Genomic DNA, 15,717 nt, shown 5'->3' on the forward strand with positions numbered 1-15,717 from the left:
ATAAATCCTATAAACCAAAGCCAGACTTTTTTTTTCTTAAATCAGCTTTATCGTGACATGTTCCACTTTTAAAACACTCAATGACTGTCAACTAAGTACAAATTTCTCAGACTGGCATTCATTCAAATTGGACCCAAATACAATCTCCCTTTCTCTATAGTCTTAGCTGAACACTCAAACCACAAGCATGTACACCCTAAACAGGCATCTTTCTGTTCATCTGTTATAATTCATATCGTCCTTTCTCTTATTCAACCTCTACTTGGAGAAATCTTACTCAACTTACAAAGCATATCTAAAGTTCAACCTTATTCCTGACACTGGTTCTGATCTCCCAAAAGAACGTGACTTCTCTCCCTAATTTCTTTTTCTTACAACACTTACCATGGTCTACCCTACATTATAGTTATTTTTTTTCTTCTTTATTTATTTGTGAGAAAGAGAGAGACAGAGAGAGACAGAGCATGAGTAGGGGAGGGGCAGAGAGAGAGAGAGGGAGACACAGAATCTGAAGCAGGCTCCAGGCTCTGAGCTGTCAGCACAGAGCCCGACACGGGGCTCGAACTCGGGACTGTGAAATCATGACCTGAGCTGAACTCAGACACTTAACCAACCGACTGAGCCACCCAGACACCCCTACGTTTAGTTTTGAGAGACAGAGTATGAGTAGGGGAGAGGAAGAGAGAAAGGGAGACACAGAATCTAAAATGGGCTCCAGGTTCCAAGCCCGACGCGAGGCTTGAACTCACGAGCTGTGAGATCATGACCTGAGCCGAAGTCAGACACTTAACCAACTGAGCTACCCAGGTGTCCCAAGAAAAAAAATTTTTAACTACATTAAGTGATAGATGTTAACTTATTGCAGTAATCATTTTGCAATATATATCAAATCATTATGTTGTACACAACTACTTTAATGTTATATGTCAATTGTATCTCAAGACAAGTGGAGAAGGGAGAAAGTAACAAAAAAAAAAAAAAAACAGAGGAGAGAGGACATAAGCAGTAAAGCAATTTTTGAGAATTTGTGGAATGTGGAACTGGGAGAAGAGGAATCTGACTTCGCAGGGAGGAAGAACTTTCAGAAGTGGAGGGGAGGAATGAGACAGCTAACTCAGGGTTCCTAATGGGAAATTTAGTGACACGTGCATACACGTGAGAGCCCTAGCCACCTTCCGTCATCTAATTTCCCAGGATGCTGGGCATACACACTCTCTCAGACCCCTAAGTTCCAGCCACAGGCAAGAAATTTAAGAAATCTTCCCTTAAGAAAGCAAACAGACTCACAGGAGAAAAATTAAAAAGAGAAAAATGAAAATACACAAAAATAACAAATACTGGTATCTGGGGTTCCACCAAAGAAAAGGAAGTCTCACTCCCCAATCACCTTACAGTGAAACTTACCAGTTGAGAAACCATGGCCACCCATTACCCAGAGTGGGTGCTATTCAGTGTCTCACTCCATGAACAGCTAAGGTTCACGGTATCCAAAAAAAAGCCTCCACTATTAAGGAGAGAAAACTGAAAGAGAAGAATGGAATCTGGGGCACCTGGCTGGTTCAGTCAGTAGAGCATGTGACTCGATCTCAGGGTTGTGAGTTCAAACCCCACATTGGATATGGAGCCTACTAAAACAAAACAACAACAACAACAACAACAACAACAACAACAACAAATTGGACACCTGGGTGGCTCAACTGGTTAAGCATCTGACTTTAGCTCAGGTCATGATCTCGCTGTTCATGGGTTCAAGCCCCACATTGGGCTCTCTGTCAGTCAGTACAGAACCTGCTTCAGATCCTCTGTCTCCCTCTCTCTCTGCCCCTCCCCACTCATCGCACACACCCTCTCGCTCTCTCTCTCTCTCTCTCAAAAATAAACATTTAAAACAAACAACAACAAGCAAAACAAAAAGAATGGAATCTGAGGTAACAAAAAAAAAAAAGCTCAAGAAAACTATAATAAATGTCATCAGAGAGATAAGAAGATAAGAAAGGGCATTACTTCCAAGAAGAGGATGATCTAACATAGGAACAGAGGAAAAAGCTTTGGGAAGTTATGTAACATAAATAATTATTGTTAGCTAAACTTTCCAAATTCAATAATAAAAATTAAATATTTCAGTAATTCAATAATTAAAAATTGGGCAGAATATTTCAACAGACACTTCACCAAAGATTTGCTTCACAGACAAGCAAATAAGTATATGAAAAGATATTAAGCATCATTAATCACTAGGTAAATGCAAATTAACATGGAATTAACATGGCGGTGCACAGCCTTGGTATGTGTTTGCCGAAACTTAGAGTCAAAATTATATACTAAAAAGGGTGAATTTTATTATATATGAAAGGTGTACTTCAATAATTTTTTAATTACCATTAATAAGAAACATAAGAAAATATATCGTTAAACAGGATGCTTCTATGAAAAGGCAACAAAAAAAAGCAACTTTTAGAAATTAAATAACTGGGGTGCCTGGCTGGTTCAGTAGGTAGAAGTGTACAACTCTTGGTTTCAGGGTCGTGAATTCAAGCCCCATGTTGGTCATGGAGCCTAGTTACAATAAAAATTTTTTTTTAATTTTTTAACGTTTATTTATTTATTTATTTATTTATTTTTTTTGAGACAGAGAGAGACAGAGCATGAACGGGGGAGGGTCAGAGAGAGGGAGACACAGAATCTGAAACAGGCTCCAGGCTCCGAGCTGTCAGCACAGAGCCCGATGCGGGGCTCGAACTCACAGACTGAGAGATCATGACCTGAGCCGAAGTCAGACGCTTAACCGACTGAGCCACCCTGGCGCCCCTTACCGTTTATTTTTGAGAGACAGAGAGACAGAGCACAAGCGGGGGAGGGGCAGAGAAAGAGGAAGACGCAGAGTCCGAAGCAGGCTCCAGGCTCTGAGCTGTCAGCCCAGAGCCCGATATTGGGCTCAAACCCACGAACCGTGAGCGTTGGTGGTACAGTGGTGAGCATAGCTGCCTTCCACGAACCATGAGATCATGACGTAAGCCGAAGTAGGACACTTAACCAACTGAGCCACCCAGGCACTCCATAAAAAAATTTTTTTTAAAGACTAGAAATTAAATATCTGATAGCTGAAATAAAAACTTAACAGAAAGTCTGGAAAAGAAAAAGAAAGAAATCTCCCCGAAAGCAGTCCAAAAGGACAAAAAGACAAAAAAAAAATTTAAAAAGACAAGAAACTTAGTAAGATCAGTCTAACAGATCCAACATCTAACTAGGAGTCCAAGAAGAAAACAAAGCAAATTTGGGGGAAAATGAGCAAATAACAGAAAAAACTTCCCCAAAATTAAAGAACACAAATAAATCTCCATTTTAAAAGGGCCCACCAAAAGTGCCAAATGGCTCAGTGGGTGGAGGGTGTAGAGTACAGGACTCTTGATCTCAGGGTCCTGAGTCTGAGCCCCACACGTGGTGTCCAGTTTACTTAAAATAAAATAAAAAAATTTTTAATTAAAAAGAAGGGAGAGAGGGGCGCCTGGGTGGCTCAGTCGGTTGGGTGGCCGACTTCGGCTCAGGTCATGATCTCACGGTCTGTGAGTTCAAGCCCCGCGTCGGGCTCTGGGCTGACGGCTCAGAGCCTGGAGCCTGCTTCGGATTCTGTGTCTCCCTCTCTCTCTGACCCTCCCCCCGTTCATGCTCTGTCTCTCTCTGTCTCAAAAATAAATAAACGTTAAAAAAAATACTTAAAAAAAAAAAAAAAAAAAAAAGAAGGGAGAGGGACCACCAAGCACCCAGCGCAATTAATGAAACAAAAACCTACATCAAGGGATATGGTATTACTGAAAAACCTCATGAAAGTAGAGACCATAAAAAGGGCCTAAAAACTTTACAAAGGAAAAAAACAAGTCACACGTGAAGAAAGTCATCAGAATGGCCCTAGACTTCTCAGCAGCAACACTAGATTCTGGAATACAATCAAGCAAATCTTTCAAGTGAAACTGATTTTTAAATTTAGGATCCTATATACCCAGCCAATCTATCAAGTATTAGAGTTGCAAAGGGCATTTTAAACATCAATGATTTTTTTTTTAAGTTTATTTCTCATGCACATCCATTCTTAGGAAGCAACTAGAGGTTGTGCTGAAAAAGAGAAGTGGATCAGGAAAAATGTAAGACTCAAAAAACAGAATCTACATGGGGAAGCAGCAAAAAAGAAGTTCCAATGTGATGTTCAAAAAATCTACAAGAGCAATCAGTTCAGGTGAAAGCATAAATGGAGAGGGGTGCAGAAGGGAGAGCAACAAGCAAAAAACATGGAACTGTTATTTTTTTTTAAACATTTTATTTTTAAGTAATCTCTAAACCCAATGTGGGACTCAAACTCACAACCCCAAGATCAAGAGTCGCATGCTCTACCAACTGAGCCAGCCAGGCACCCATGCAACTGTTACATTTGACAGTTTAGAAAATAGCAGGAGATATTTTACAGACTTGACAGTGCACTGGGCTAGATACACAGAACATTAACCAAGTAAAAAAATAAGGCAATGAACTCCAGGAAAATAGTTAGTAATAATAATTATAATTATAGCACGGTATTTGGTTCAACTGTCAATATTTACATACTTATGATAATGTAATATATTCCTCAACATTTATCCAAAAATCATGCTATAATGAGAAGATATGGAAAAGGGTAATTATAATAAGGCTAAATCTTCATCTATCATTAACAAAGTCAAAAGAGAAATGTCAGAAACTGATAAACCAAATATAAGCATATTATTTTAAAATACTGTGGTAAATCCTGGGGGGGGGGGGGGTGGATACAGCTACAAGAATTGAAAGTCACCTTTGGAGGGGTCTTGGGTGGAAAGAGGTATAGGCAGGGAGCTGCTTTTGTTCACTATGAGCCTTTAATACAATTTTAATTTATGTTACCTATGTTCATACACTACCTTGATAAAGACCGTGACAGGGGAAAATCTTGCTATATATCAATTAAAAACAGTTTGTTTGATATAATCTTGGTTGTACCTTTTTAAAAATATGTAGGTAAAAACATGTTATAGGAAATGGTATAAAAACATTCCTGGTAGTTACCTCTGGTTGGTGAGATTATAGATTTTCACTTTCATCTTTGTATTATGTGTATTTTCCCAAAAGAGTAAATCTGCACTATTTTTATAATTTTTCACCACAATTCTTAAAAACAACTTGAAAACAGATGAGCTCCCCGGGGAAGAAGGGAGATAGTGAGAGGGCCATGCATGGGCTGGTTTGAAAACCTGGAAAACTGGTGTTGAAGGAACAGGCAGAGAAAGGCAGCACGAACTACCAAAGAGTTAGAGTAGCAAGAGTGCTTTCTATTACTTTAATGACCATTGCAAATAACTGAAGGAAATATACTATTTATAATAGTTCTGGAATAAATCAGATGTGAGGTAAACCAAATTTTTTTAATGGGTAAGTTAAACATTCAATATTTCTTTTCTGGGGGGTATTAAAGCTCTGTTTTAATGCATATTTTTACTTAAATGGGGTCCTCAAAATATTTTTAGACCTGGCGAATCAGATGACGTCTTCTGACAGAATAAAATACTACTTCACTAGACTGGAATTAAGGCCCTGATATCTGCACAGAATCTCCATCTTCAGTTCAGGAACGTACCAACAGATGATAATAGCTACTATCTGTTGAATCTTTATACCATGTGCCACTGTCCGAGGCGTTTCACATGTATTAGCCATTTAATCCTCACAACACCCTGAATCAAATGCTATGATATCTCCATTTTACAAATGAGCAAAGTGAGACACTGTTAAGCAAATGGCCCATTCACCACAGAGCCCAGATTCAAATTCATGAAGTCTGGTCCAGATTCTCCACTTTAAATCTCTGTGCTCCATGCCACCTCTTTACATCCTTGACACGCACGACAAAATGTATCTATACTCCTCAGATTCTCGTACATCTTAACAGCCTAAAATCTTGTGGTGGGTTCACACTCGCAGGTGCCTGCCACAAGTCCCCACACTCACAGTGTGGAAATCAATGGTATGACTCCACTCACAGTAGTCTTCCGACAAATCCTTCCGGAATAAATTATCCAAAATGACCTAAGGCAGTCCAAAAATCCCAGATAATATGAAAGACTTACAACCCAGCTCTCATTCAGCGTTAAGAGAACGGTTTTAAGACTATCAGAACAAAATGTCCGATCAAAATGATTTTATCAAGACTGTATTTATAATGATCAGCCAATTCCACTCCCAGGTTACACCCTTAAGAAACGAAAACACTGTGGAGACAAAAACCTACACACAAAATGTTGATGTCAGCATTATTCGCAACAGGCAAAAAGTGGAAACAGTTCAAATTTCCATCACTGGACGAACAGATAAACAAAATGTGGTATGTCCATATAATGGACTATTCTTCAAATACAGTACTGCTACATGCTACAACACGCATGAGCCTTGAAAACATTATGCTAAGTGAAAGAAGCTACATGTTGTATGATTCCATGTATATGAGATTTCATCCAAAAAAGACAAATCAACACAGAATGAAAATAGTTATTGTCAGGGGATGGCAATGGAGGAAAGAGAGAACCGGGAGTGACTGCTATGGGTACGGGTTTCTTTTGGGGGAAGATATGAAAAACTGGTATGAAATTAGGGAATGCCGATGGCTGCACAACTCTGTGAATATATTAAAAAACACTCGATTAGACGCTTTAAAAAAGGGTGAATTTTATGAAATATATATATTTATATCAATAAAGCTGTTGTTTCAAAAAATGAATTATTGGGGGATGCCTGGGTGGCTCAGTTGGTTAAGCGTCCGACTCTTGATTTCAGCTTAGATCATGACCTCACGGGTTTGTGAGTTCAAGCCCCACAGTGGACTCTTTGCTGACAGCATGGTCCCTGTTTGGGATTCTCTCTCTCTCTCCCTCTCTCTGCCCCTCCCCCATTCTCTCTCTCTCTCTGTCTCTCAAAAATGAATAAACTTAAAAAAAAAAAAAAGACTTAAAAAAATTGAATTACTGGGGTTCCTGGGTGGTTCGGCTGGCTAAACCTCTGACTCTTGATTTTGCCTCAGGTCAAGATTTCATGGTTAGTGAGATCCAGCCCCAAGTGGGACTCTAAACTTATAGCATGGAGACTGCTTGGGATTCTCTCTCTGCCCCCCTCCCACTCATGCATGCTTGTGTGCAGACATGCGCACATGCTCTCTCTAAAAATAAATAAATAAAACATTTAAAAAATTAAAAAATAATAAATACTGTTTGAGAGTTATTCAGTAATTTAGGTGTCCAATCAATGTTAGCTATTACTGTTACTATTTTAAAAAATCATTCAGTAGTCAAAACGTAGTATTTGAGTAACAGAACTTAATAGCTAGAAAAATATAAAATAATTTTACATATACCAATAAACAAAACAATTAAAACATAATTACATTGAGTTATAGGCACTTTCATTCTTTCTATATGATTTTACATATACGCACTTTTAAAGTGAATTTTGCCGGGATGCCTGGCTGACTCAGTTACCTTGGGATTATGAGTTCAAGTCCCACATTGGGTGTAGAGATTACTTAAAAAGATAAACTCTTAAAGTGCATTTTGCAAGTGTAAGTTTTGTGTTTTTTTAAAGAAATGTTCTGCCTCCTGAGGCTTAACCATTTTAAAGAACTGAAAGCATGAAAAAATTAGAATGAGGGTCAATGCTAAACTAGTGCTCAACTATGAAGTTGAGCCTATGATATAGGCTATAAGCAGGCATTCAAAGAGAAAAAAAAGACCAAGGTGAGCAACAGTACTCTGGGAAGACTTCTGGGAGATGCCTCCTGGAAAGCAGGAAGCGGGATTCGAGATGAGATTCGGGCTTGGCTAAGGGGCAAGAAGGGAGGAATCAATTCAATGCAAAGAGGGTATCTGCTAGGATCTGCTCCGGTCTGAGTCCCCCACCACAATCACCACCTTACAGCCCCTGTATACCCCCTCCAGGGATCTGCAGGCACAGGGAGCACACCAGGTACTGAAGACGAAGAGAGAGTCTACTGGACTAGATCAGAGCTCCCGGCCTCAACAACCCCAGTCCTGCCGTCCATACACGTTTCAGTACATAGCTCCGCTTCCAAGTACTCGCCGGGAAAGACGATGGACGCGAACTGTACACAAGACAGCGTACTACTGCACACCTCAGATGTCCCTGCTCGCCACTCACAGATCAGGCTGCCCAACTTTTTAATAACTCGTTGAGGCCCTCATTTTCTTTCTTTCGCTTCTCATGTTTAACCTCTTCAGATACAGATACCTGAAAACAGATCCCGCTCATTTCCCTTATAATCCTGAATTCCTCTTGCCACTCAAAACACGGCCGTTCCTCCAGAAGCCTATGTGATGCATTCCTCTGTCTACACTTCTGATGTTGTCGAGGCCTGGAGAACTCTGAGGAACCTCCTGAACTGATCTTCCATTCAGTGCTTCCAAACCTCTCCAGATCCCCACTAGCTACCTCACCTTCCAATCCATCCTACAGAACAGAAGCCATGCTAAACTTGCTAACATCCCACTAAAATCATATTCCACTTGTTTCCAGATCTTCTGATCGATCACCAATACCCGCAAATGAAACAGAATTGAAACAGATGGGGTAGGGGGCAGCTTCAGAAACTACCTCCTCCAGTAATACTCTCAATTTGGGGGGAATGAGCTGGCTGCAATGGTGACTTAACAAGAGTCTCCATGATTTGATTTGGTTTTGTTTCATTCTCCTGCGTGCTGCTGATGGGAATACAGCACATCCCCCGGGTGTTCCAGGAATGAAAAATGACAGAGGATCACTGATCCAGCCTGAAATTTACCCTACAGATGAGAGCCGGAAAGTACAAACACTATAGCCTGGTTCTCTAGATACTGCCCAACGACAGACCTTTACGGTTTTTTTTTTTTTAATTTTCTCTTAATGCATATTTATTTTGAGAGAGCAAGAGCAGGGGAGGAGTGGGTGGGGGGGACGAGGGAGGGAGAAAGGGAGAAAGGGAGAGAGAGAGAGAGAGAGAGAGAGAGAGAGAGAGAGAGAGAATCCCAAGCAAGCTCTGAGCTGTTAGCACAGAGCCCGACGTGGGTCTCAAACCCACGAAGTGTGGGATCATGACCTGAGCTGAAATCAAGAGCCAGATACTTAACCAACTGAGCCATGCAGGCACTCCTACAGTTTCTTATTTACATGCTCATGCTCTTGCTAAACCAGGTTACTTAAGACTGCCCACACTTTAAAATCAGTGCCTAGCTGGCTCGGTCTGTGGAGCATGTGACTCTTGATCTCAGGGTTGTGGGTTCAAGCCCCACGATGGGTGTGGAGGTTACTTAAATAGAAAATCTTTTTGGGGCGCCTGGGTGGCGCAGTCGGTTAAGCGTCCGACTTCAGCCAGGTCACGATCTCGCGGTCCGTGAGTTCGAGCCCCGCGTCGGGCTCTGGGCTGATGGCTCGGAGCCTGGAGCCTGTTTCCGATTCTGTATCTCCCTCTCTCTCTGCCCCTCCCCCGTTCATGCTCTGTCTCTCTCTGTCCCAAAAATAAATAAAAACATTGAAAAAAAAATTAAAAAAAAAAAAAAGAAAATCTTTAAAAAAAAAAAGAAAAAAATCAGTGCCTTAGTTCATGTTCCTCCCTCCCTTGGTCTATCCATCATCACCTTGCACATGCCCATCCAGAAAGCATATACCCACACCAATTCCCCCAAAGAGGGTATGATCTCATCCTCCTCTAAATCTCTACTGCATTTTGTAGTTGACTTGTAGCAATCAGGAATTACACAAACACTGAAAAGATACTTGGTTGACACTGGTTGGAATAAATAATGCCAAACCAGTAACAAATTCTGCTTCAGATAAATCTACAGTTCATTCATGGCATAGAGGCCACTGTTCTCTGTCATAATCCTTAGAGGATATAAATCACCTACTCTCCCAGGGTACCACCAGGTCTTTGGCTTTCTGAAGTCATCAGAGGTTCCAAATTTCATAATTCCAACTAAGTATAATACCTCAGAAGTCCCACACAGGTTACATGAAAAAAAAAAAAAAAAATTCCGTTTCAAGTATGATTTAATTTTTTTAATTTAGCAAATGCTTGATTTTAAGGTGCTGCCAGAATTCCACCAAATGCCTATTAAAACACATTTTTGGGGTGCCTGGATGGCTCAGTCGATTAAGTGTCTGACTTCAGCTCCGGTCACGATCTCATGGTTCATGAGTTCCAGCCCCGCATCCGGCTCTCTGCTGTCAGCACAGAGCCTGCTTCAGATGCTCTGTCCACCTGCTTCCCTCCCCTGCTCGTGCTTTCTCTCTCTCTCAAAAATAACCATTTTTAGTTTTTTTAATTTTTTTTTAAACATTTATTTATTTTTGAGAAACAGAGACAGAGCGTGAGCAGGGAAGGAGCAGAGAAAGAGAGGAAGACACAGATCTGAAGCAGGCTCCAGGTTCTGGGCTGTCAGCACAGAGCCCGACGTGGGGCTCGAACTCACAGACCGTGAGATCACAGCCTGAGCCAAAGTCGGACACTTAATCGACTGAGCCACCCAGGCACCCCACTCAAAAATAAACATTTAAAAAATAAATCAAAATAAAAAAATAAAACACATTTTCTATATAGTCTTTCTCAGTGTGTTGACAAAATATATCATACAACCTACAGGCTAAAATATTCTAAATTAAACAATAAAAATAAATAAAAGACTTTTTAGCCAAATGCCTCTAGCTGAAAAAACTAGATGATTTCAATTTTATATTAACAAACTGTCATCTCTATCATACTGTCATGTGAATACCTTATGTACCCATTTAAAATTTTTCTCCATAAAAGGTAAACATTTAACTCTCCAATGAAAAAAACTTGTTAATCTATGATTTTAGGGGTACCTAGCTGGCTCAGTTGGTGGAGCATGCCATTCTTGATCTCTACCCATTGGGAATAGAGATTACCAAAAAAAAAAAAAAAAAAAAAAAAAACTTAAAAAAAAAAATCGATGGTGGGGGGCACCTGGGTGACTCAGTCCGTTGAGCCAGTCTTGATTTCGGCTCAGGTCACGATCTCACGGTTCAGGAGTCTGAGCCCTTTGTGGACCCAAATACAGAGCCTGCTCGGGATGCTCTCGCTCTCGCTCTCTGCCCCTCCCCTGCTCATATGCGCTCTCTCTCTCAAAATAAATAAACTTTTAAAAAAATTGATGGTTTTAGAAAAGTAAGCTTGTAGTACCAACCAACGTCTTTGCATCATGAATAGTCATATTACCTACATAGTAGTCGATATACGAATAAACTAGTGAATAATTTCTTTTGCTGGGAATTTAACATGTTAGTACTTAAGCCAAAGTTCTAGTCTACGAAAATCAATCAAGTTGTTCTAAATTACCAATAAAGAGTAATCCTTTGACAGTACAGGATTCAAAGCCACCAATCCTATTTCTTTATGTGCTCTTGGGATATCAAGTCCCACAATGTTTTTTTCTTCCCAAGCATACACATATACACACACATTTACCTGACAGCCTCCTTCCCAGCCTTTATTGTCTGGAAGTACAGACAATAAAACCAAAGAAACTGGTGCTCAGCCTCAACAACTCACTGTCATGCACTGTTACTCATTCCGGCCAAGTGGACATATTCTCAAAGTTTAGAACACAAAATGCATGATCCCTTTTACCCTGATCTTGAGAAATAATGTGCTTTAAAAAGTAAATCGTCCAACAAGTTAACACCACATCCAATAAAGAGAGGCAAATGCCTGGCAAGTAATATGAAATAGCCGTACAAAATATGAAATAGCGTAAACGAAACACGCTAACTCTGCGACTAAAAACACTCACTGGGTCAAACTATCAAAATTTACTTAGACTAAATGTTAGTTTCCCAAATCCCAAATATTTAGGAGCTATGGCACCCATTGTAGAATTATCAAAACTTCCATCTATTACAGCTCTTACCTAACCATCATTTATCTAACCAATCTTTGATGAGTGGCTGCTATGTGCAAGATACTGTACTAGGAACTGCAAGGGATAGAAGATTAATACAAAAAATATAAGCCTTAACTTCATGTAAACATAGGACAAGAATCCTACCAGGTAGGATACAAATATCATTAATAAAAACAAAATGTCACGGAAGTACACAAATATACAAATTTGCTTTTTGTTGTTTTTTTTTTTTAAAGGACACCTAAACACAAATTGTAATTTAAGTCGGCATACACACAAGCTCTCAACCCTAAGTATTGCCTGCTGGTCCCTCAAAGAGAGGTCAAAGTTAGCTGAACAACCCTGCCAAAATGCCTCGGCTCTGTCTAGCCCCAAATAACTTGCTCAGATAGTGTAATTCAGTCTCTCTGGGTCTTTCAATTCTGGGCAGAAAGAACCACATGCGATTTCGTAAGGTAAAAACTACTACTATAAAAGATACGAACTTGGCGAGAAATGAAAAGTGGCATGCAGTTCCTTCTACGTGCAAGACATAAATACTTGAACTTGATTCATTCCCTTCAATCTCCTCCCAGCCTCCCTTCCTTCTCCCCACCCCCCCAACCGGGCAAAGGCAGGCAACTAACTATTCTGTCAGGCAAAAAAATTACCTTCTGCACTTGCTGTTAAGACAACCCATATGAGTCTAGTCTGGCTTAACACACTCCTCCATAAGTAGTTAAGCATTTATAAAAAAAAAATGGAAATATTTTAATTTAACCTCTTCTGCTACCCTAGTCTCTTTTTAAAACCAGTGACACACCTTAATTACTTTGTTAACATCCTATTTCTTCATAAACTTAACTTTGTAAATGCTCGTAAAACTGGAATCTAATTTAGTTAATCCAGACTAATGAAAATGTAAAGGAAGAATCTTGTAGGCTATTGTTACAAATTACTTTTTTTTTCACAATTTAGTAACCTGCAACTGCGTATTTAATACAAAGCAGCAATTGTGTGTTTGAAATCAAAACAAAACAAAACAAAACAAATGCATCTCAGCACCAGCCCAGAGAAACTTTCTGTGAGAAAAAAGGAGAGAAGTCACCCTGGAGAAATTCATTACACATCCAAGGAAGACTTATCCTTAGAAACAGAATGGGGGGAAAAAAAAAAAAGTCATTTTGTAATAAATCCCCACGCACTTCTGCTGTGTAACTTAGAAGTTAGTCCAAAAGTTCACCTTCAGCAATTATGTCTGCATGATCAACTATACATCTTCTGCAACAGGTGATCCGAAACTGCATTTCTCAGGCGAAGCAAAGGGATCGAATTAGCTAAGCCGCGTGTTGCTAACGCTTTCCTACTTTTATTTTGGATTTTACCAAAATGACCTGGAATCGAATGTACTGCCAAATTCGTTTTGGTTTCGTCTGGTTTTCTACGTTGCTTTTTAATCAGCCATTTACTAGCAACTGTTGCACGAGCCCATTAGCACCCGAGAATAAAAACAAACACACAGGACCAGATAAGGCTCCCCTACTAACCCCACTGATCCATTTCCTTAACACAATTTTAAAACCACACTGCTAGGAGTGTGAAGAGAAGCATGTTTTTGTGTATCTGTGTGCCACAATCTGTCTAAATCCTCAATTCCCTTTTAAGGAACAGATATATAATAAAAATCTAAAAGAAACCACATTAGAAATGCAAAGAGGTTTGCAAAACAAGAGGCTTCTTTCATTCCAAAAACCAAACCAAAACAAGGGGAGAAAAATGAATGCAATGGAAATGTGTGTGCCAAAGTTTCAATCCTGCCCGGTGGAGACACTGCACTGGCACAAATTTTGAAGAGGAAAAAGAGGGGGTTGGGGGGAGAGAAAGAGCGAGTGTGTGGCCTGCAAACTGCAACAATGCAATCTCCATTTTGAACAATGCGCCTCTTTCCTCTTGTAAATCTAGTTTTTTGCCACTTGATGTGCCGTCGCATTTCCCCTCCGTTTGGGGGGGGAGGTGGGGGTGGGGGGAGACCAGAGAGGGAGCGAGCAAGGGGGGAGGGTAGAGGAGGTGGGGAAGGAGTCTGCAGCAACTGGGCTGGGTGGGTACCTGGAGTGCTGCTATAGGTGCTATGGCTCCTGAAGCTGCTTTCCGTGCAGTAACTGGCGTCGTCGTCGTCGTCTTCCATCTCCTCCGGATAATCGGAATCATCGTCGTCCTCCTCCATCTCATCCTCCTCGTCGTCCTCGGAATCTTGGGTCTCCTCGGCGTCGCCGTCCTCCTCCTCCTCCTCCTCCTCCTCCTCGGAGACCATGTCCTCCTCCTCCTCCTCCTCTTCGCTCTCGTGGTCATCGTACACCACTTTGTTGACGGCCCTCCGGGCCGGGGTGGTCCGGGCCAGGTGGCCGCCGCCGCCCCCGCCCCCCGTCCTGCCGCCCCCGCCTCCTCGCCCCCCCCGGCCCGGGGCGCTGGTGCTGGGGGGGGCCGGCGGCGGCGGCGGCGGCGGCGGCGGCTTCCTCCGGCTACTGCTGCCCCCCCTGGGCGAGCTCAGCCGCGTCTTGGGCGCCACCTCAGCCTGGGCGGCGGCCCACCTGCCCCGGCTGCTGCCGCGGTGCCGCGAGCGGAGCCCCCCGATGGGTCCGGACGTGGGCGGAGGCGGCGGCGGCGGCGGCGGGGCCGGGGTGCAGCGCTCCGCAGCGGGAGCCGCGGGCTGCTTGGGCGGCCTGCCCCGCCGGCCCCTCATGTCGGAGCCGAGGCGGGGGGAGAAGGGAAAGCGGAGGGGGGAGGGGCGGGCGGAGGGGTGGCGGTGGGGGGCGCCGGGGCCGGGTGGGGAGGCCCGCGGGGCCGGGCGGGAGGGGCCCGGCCGGCGGAAGCGGGTGGAGGGAGAAGGCTCAATCCGAATTGCTGGGGCCCCACTCCGGATCGCCTTCAGCCGCCATCTTGTTTCTTCCCTCTCGCTCGGTGACTGGGGGAACCGACAGCGGCCGCAGGCCCGGAGCGCGGTCACGTGAGCTGCGCCGCCGACGAGCCTGGGACGGAGCGAGGCCGCGCGGCGGCCGCTAGGGGGAGCGCGGGAGCGCCGGGTCGGGGGCGGGGAAGCAGGGGCGCCTCCGCGCGGCGCGGCTGGACCGCGGACTCGGGCGGCGCGGCGGAGAGGGGCGCAGTGCTCGCGAAGTGCCCCGGGGCACTGGCCAGGGGAGACTACTGCTTCGGCGGAGTCCCCGCCGGCGCCTGGACTCAGCAGATCCTCCCTCTCACGTCTCCTCTTCCCCGGCTCTGAGAGGAGGGCAGGAGCGGCTCCATACTCGTCCCCCTCCCGCCCCCTTGGGGGAAACTGATGCTGAAAAGAGCCAAAAGATGTCCGGAGGGGGCCGCCTGCACCAGCGCGAGAGGGAAATTAACCGGGGCCCGGGGAGACGAGCCCCCAGAAATGTGAAACTCCTAAGACCTGGTTCTAGACAATCCTAAAATTGATCCCAATGACAACTACCCAGGGGCTGTGCCAGGAACCACGCCCTGGGCTGCCAGACCCTGAGGGAAAGTCGCTCTGAGATTCAGTGGATAAAATCCCCACCCGAAGAGCCTCAGCCGGAACGCAGCTACATTCCAGTCTCCTTCCACCTTTCCCAGTGTCCCAGCTAGAAACTCGACCACCTCGGCAAGAACTTTCCAATTTCTTATTAGCAGTAGAAAGGATGACTTCCCGCCTAAAACCTAGTTCGAAATGTTGTGTGTTTGTGTTATCTTTTCTGGAAATAATTTTAATTTCTTAAAG

General features: G+C 43.2%; 1 protein-coding gene across 15 annotated transcripts in view; it reads right to left on the reverse strand.

Moving 5' to 3' along the window:
• Positions 1-14,949, reverse strand: part of BPTF (bromodomain PHD finger transcription factor) — a 149,689-nt gene extending 134,740 nt beyond the window's left edge. For 4 of the 15 annotated variants that reach the window (XM_060645640.3, XM_060645645.3, XM_060645639.3 and 1 more), the window contains exon 1: positions 14,052-14,949. In XM_060645640.3, the coding sequence (XP_060501623.3) occupies positions 14,052-14,685 (634 nt within the window). In that variant the 5' untranslated portion in view covers positions 14,686-14,949. The remainder of the gene's footprint in view (positions 1-14,051) is intronic. The other 11 variants (XM_060645648.3, XM_060645643.3, XM_060645644.3 and 8 more) reach the window with 7 other exon arrangements.
• Between the last annotated feature and the right edge of the window lie 768 nt (positions 14,950-15,717).

Source organism: Panthera onca, chromosome E1, assembly GCF_046562875.1.
Source record: "Panthera onca isolate mPanOnc1 chromosome E1, mPanOnc1 haplotype 2, whole genome shotgun sequence".
Classification (NCBI taxonomy): domain Eukaryota; kingdom Metazoa; phylum Chordata; class Mammalia; order Carnivora; family Felidae; genus Panthera; species Panthera onca.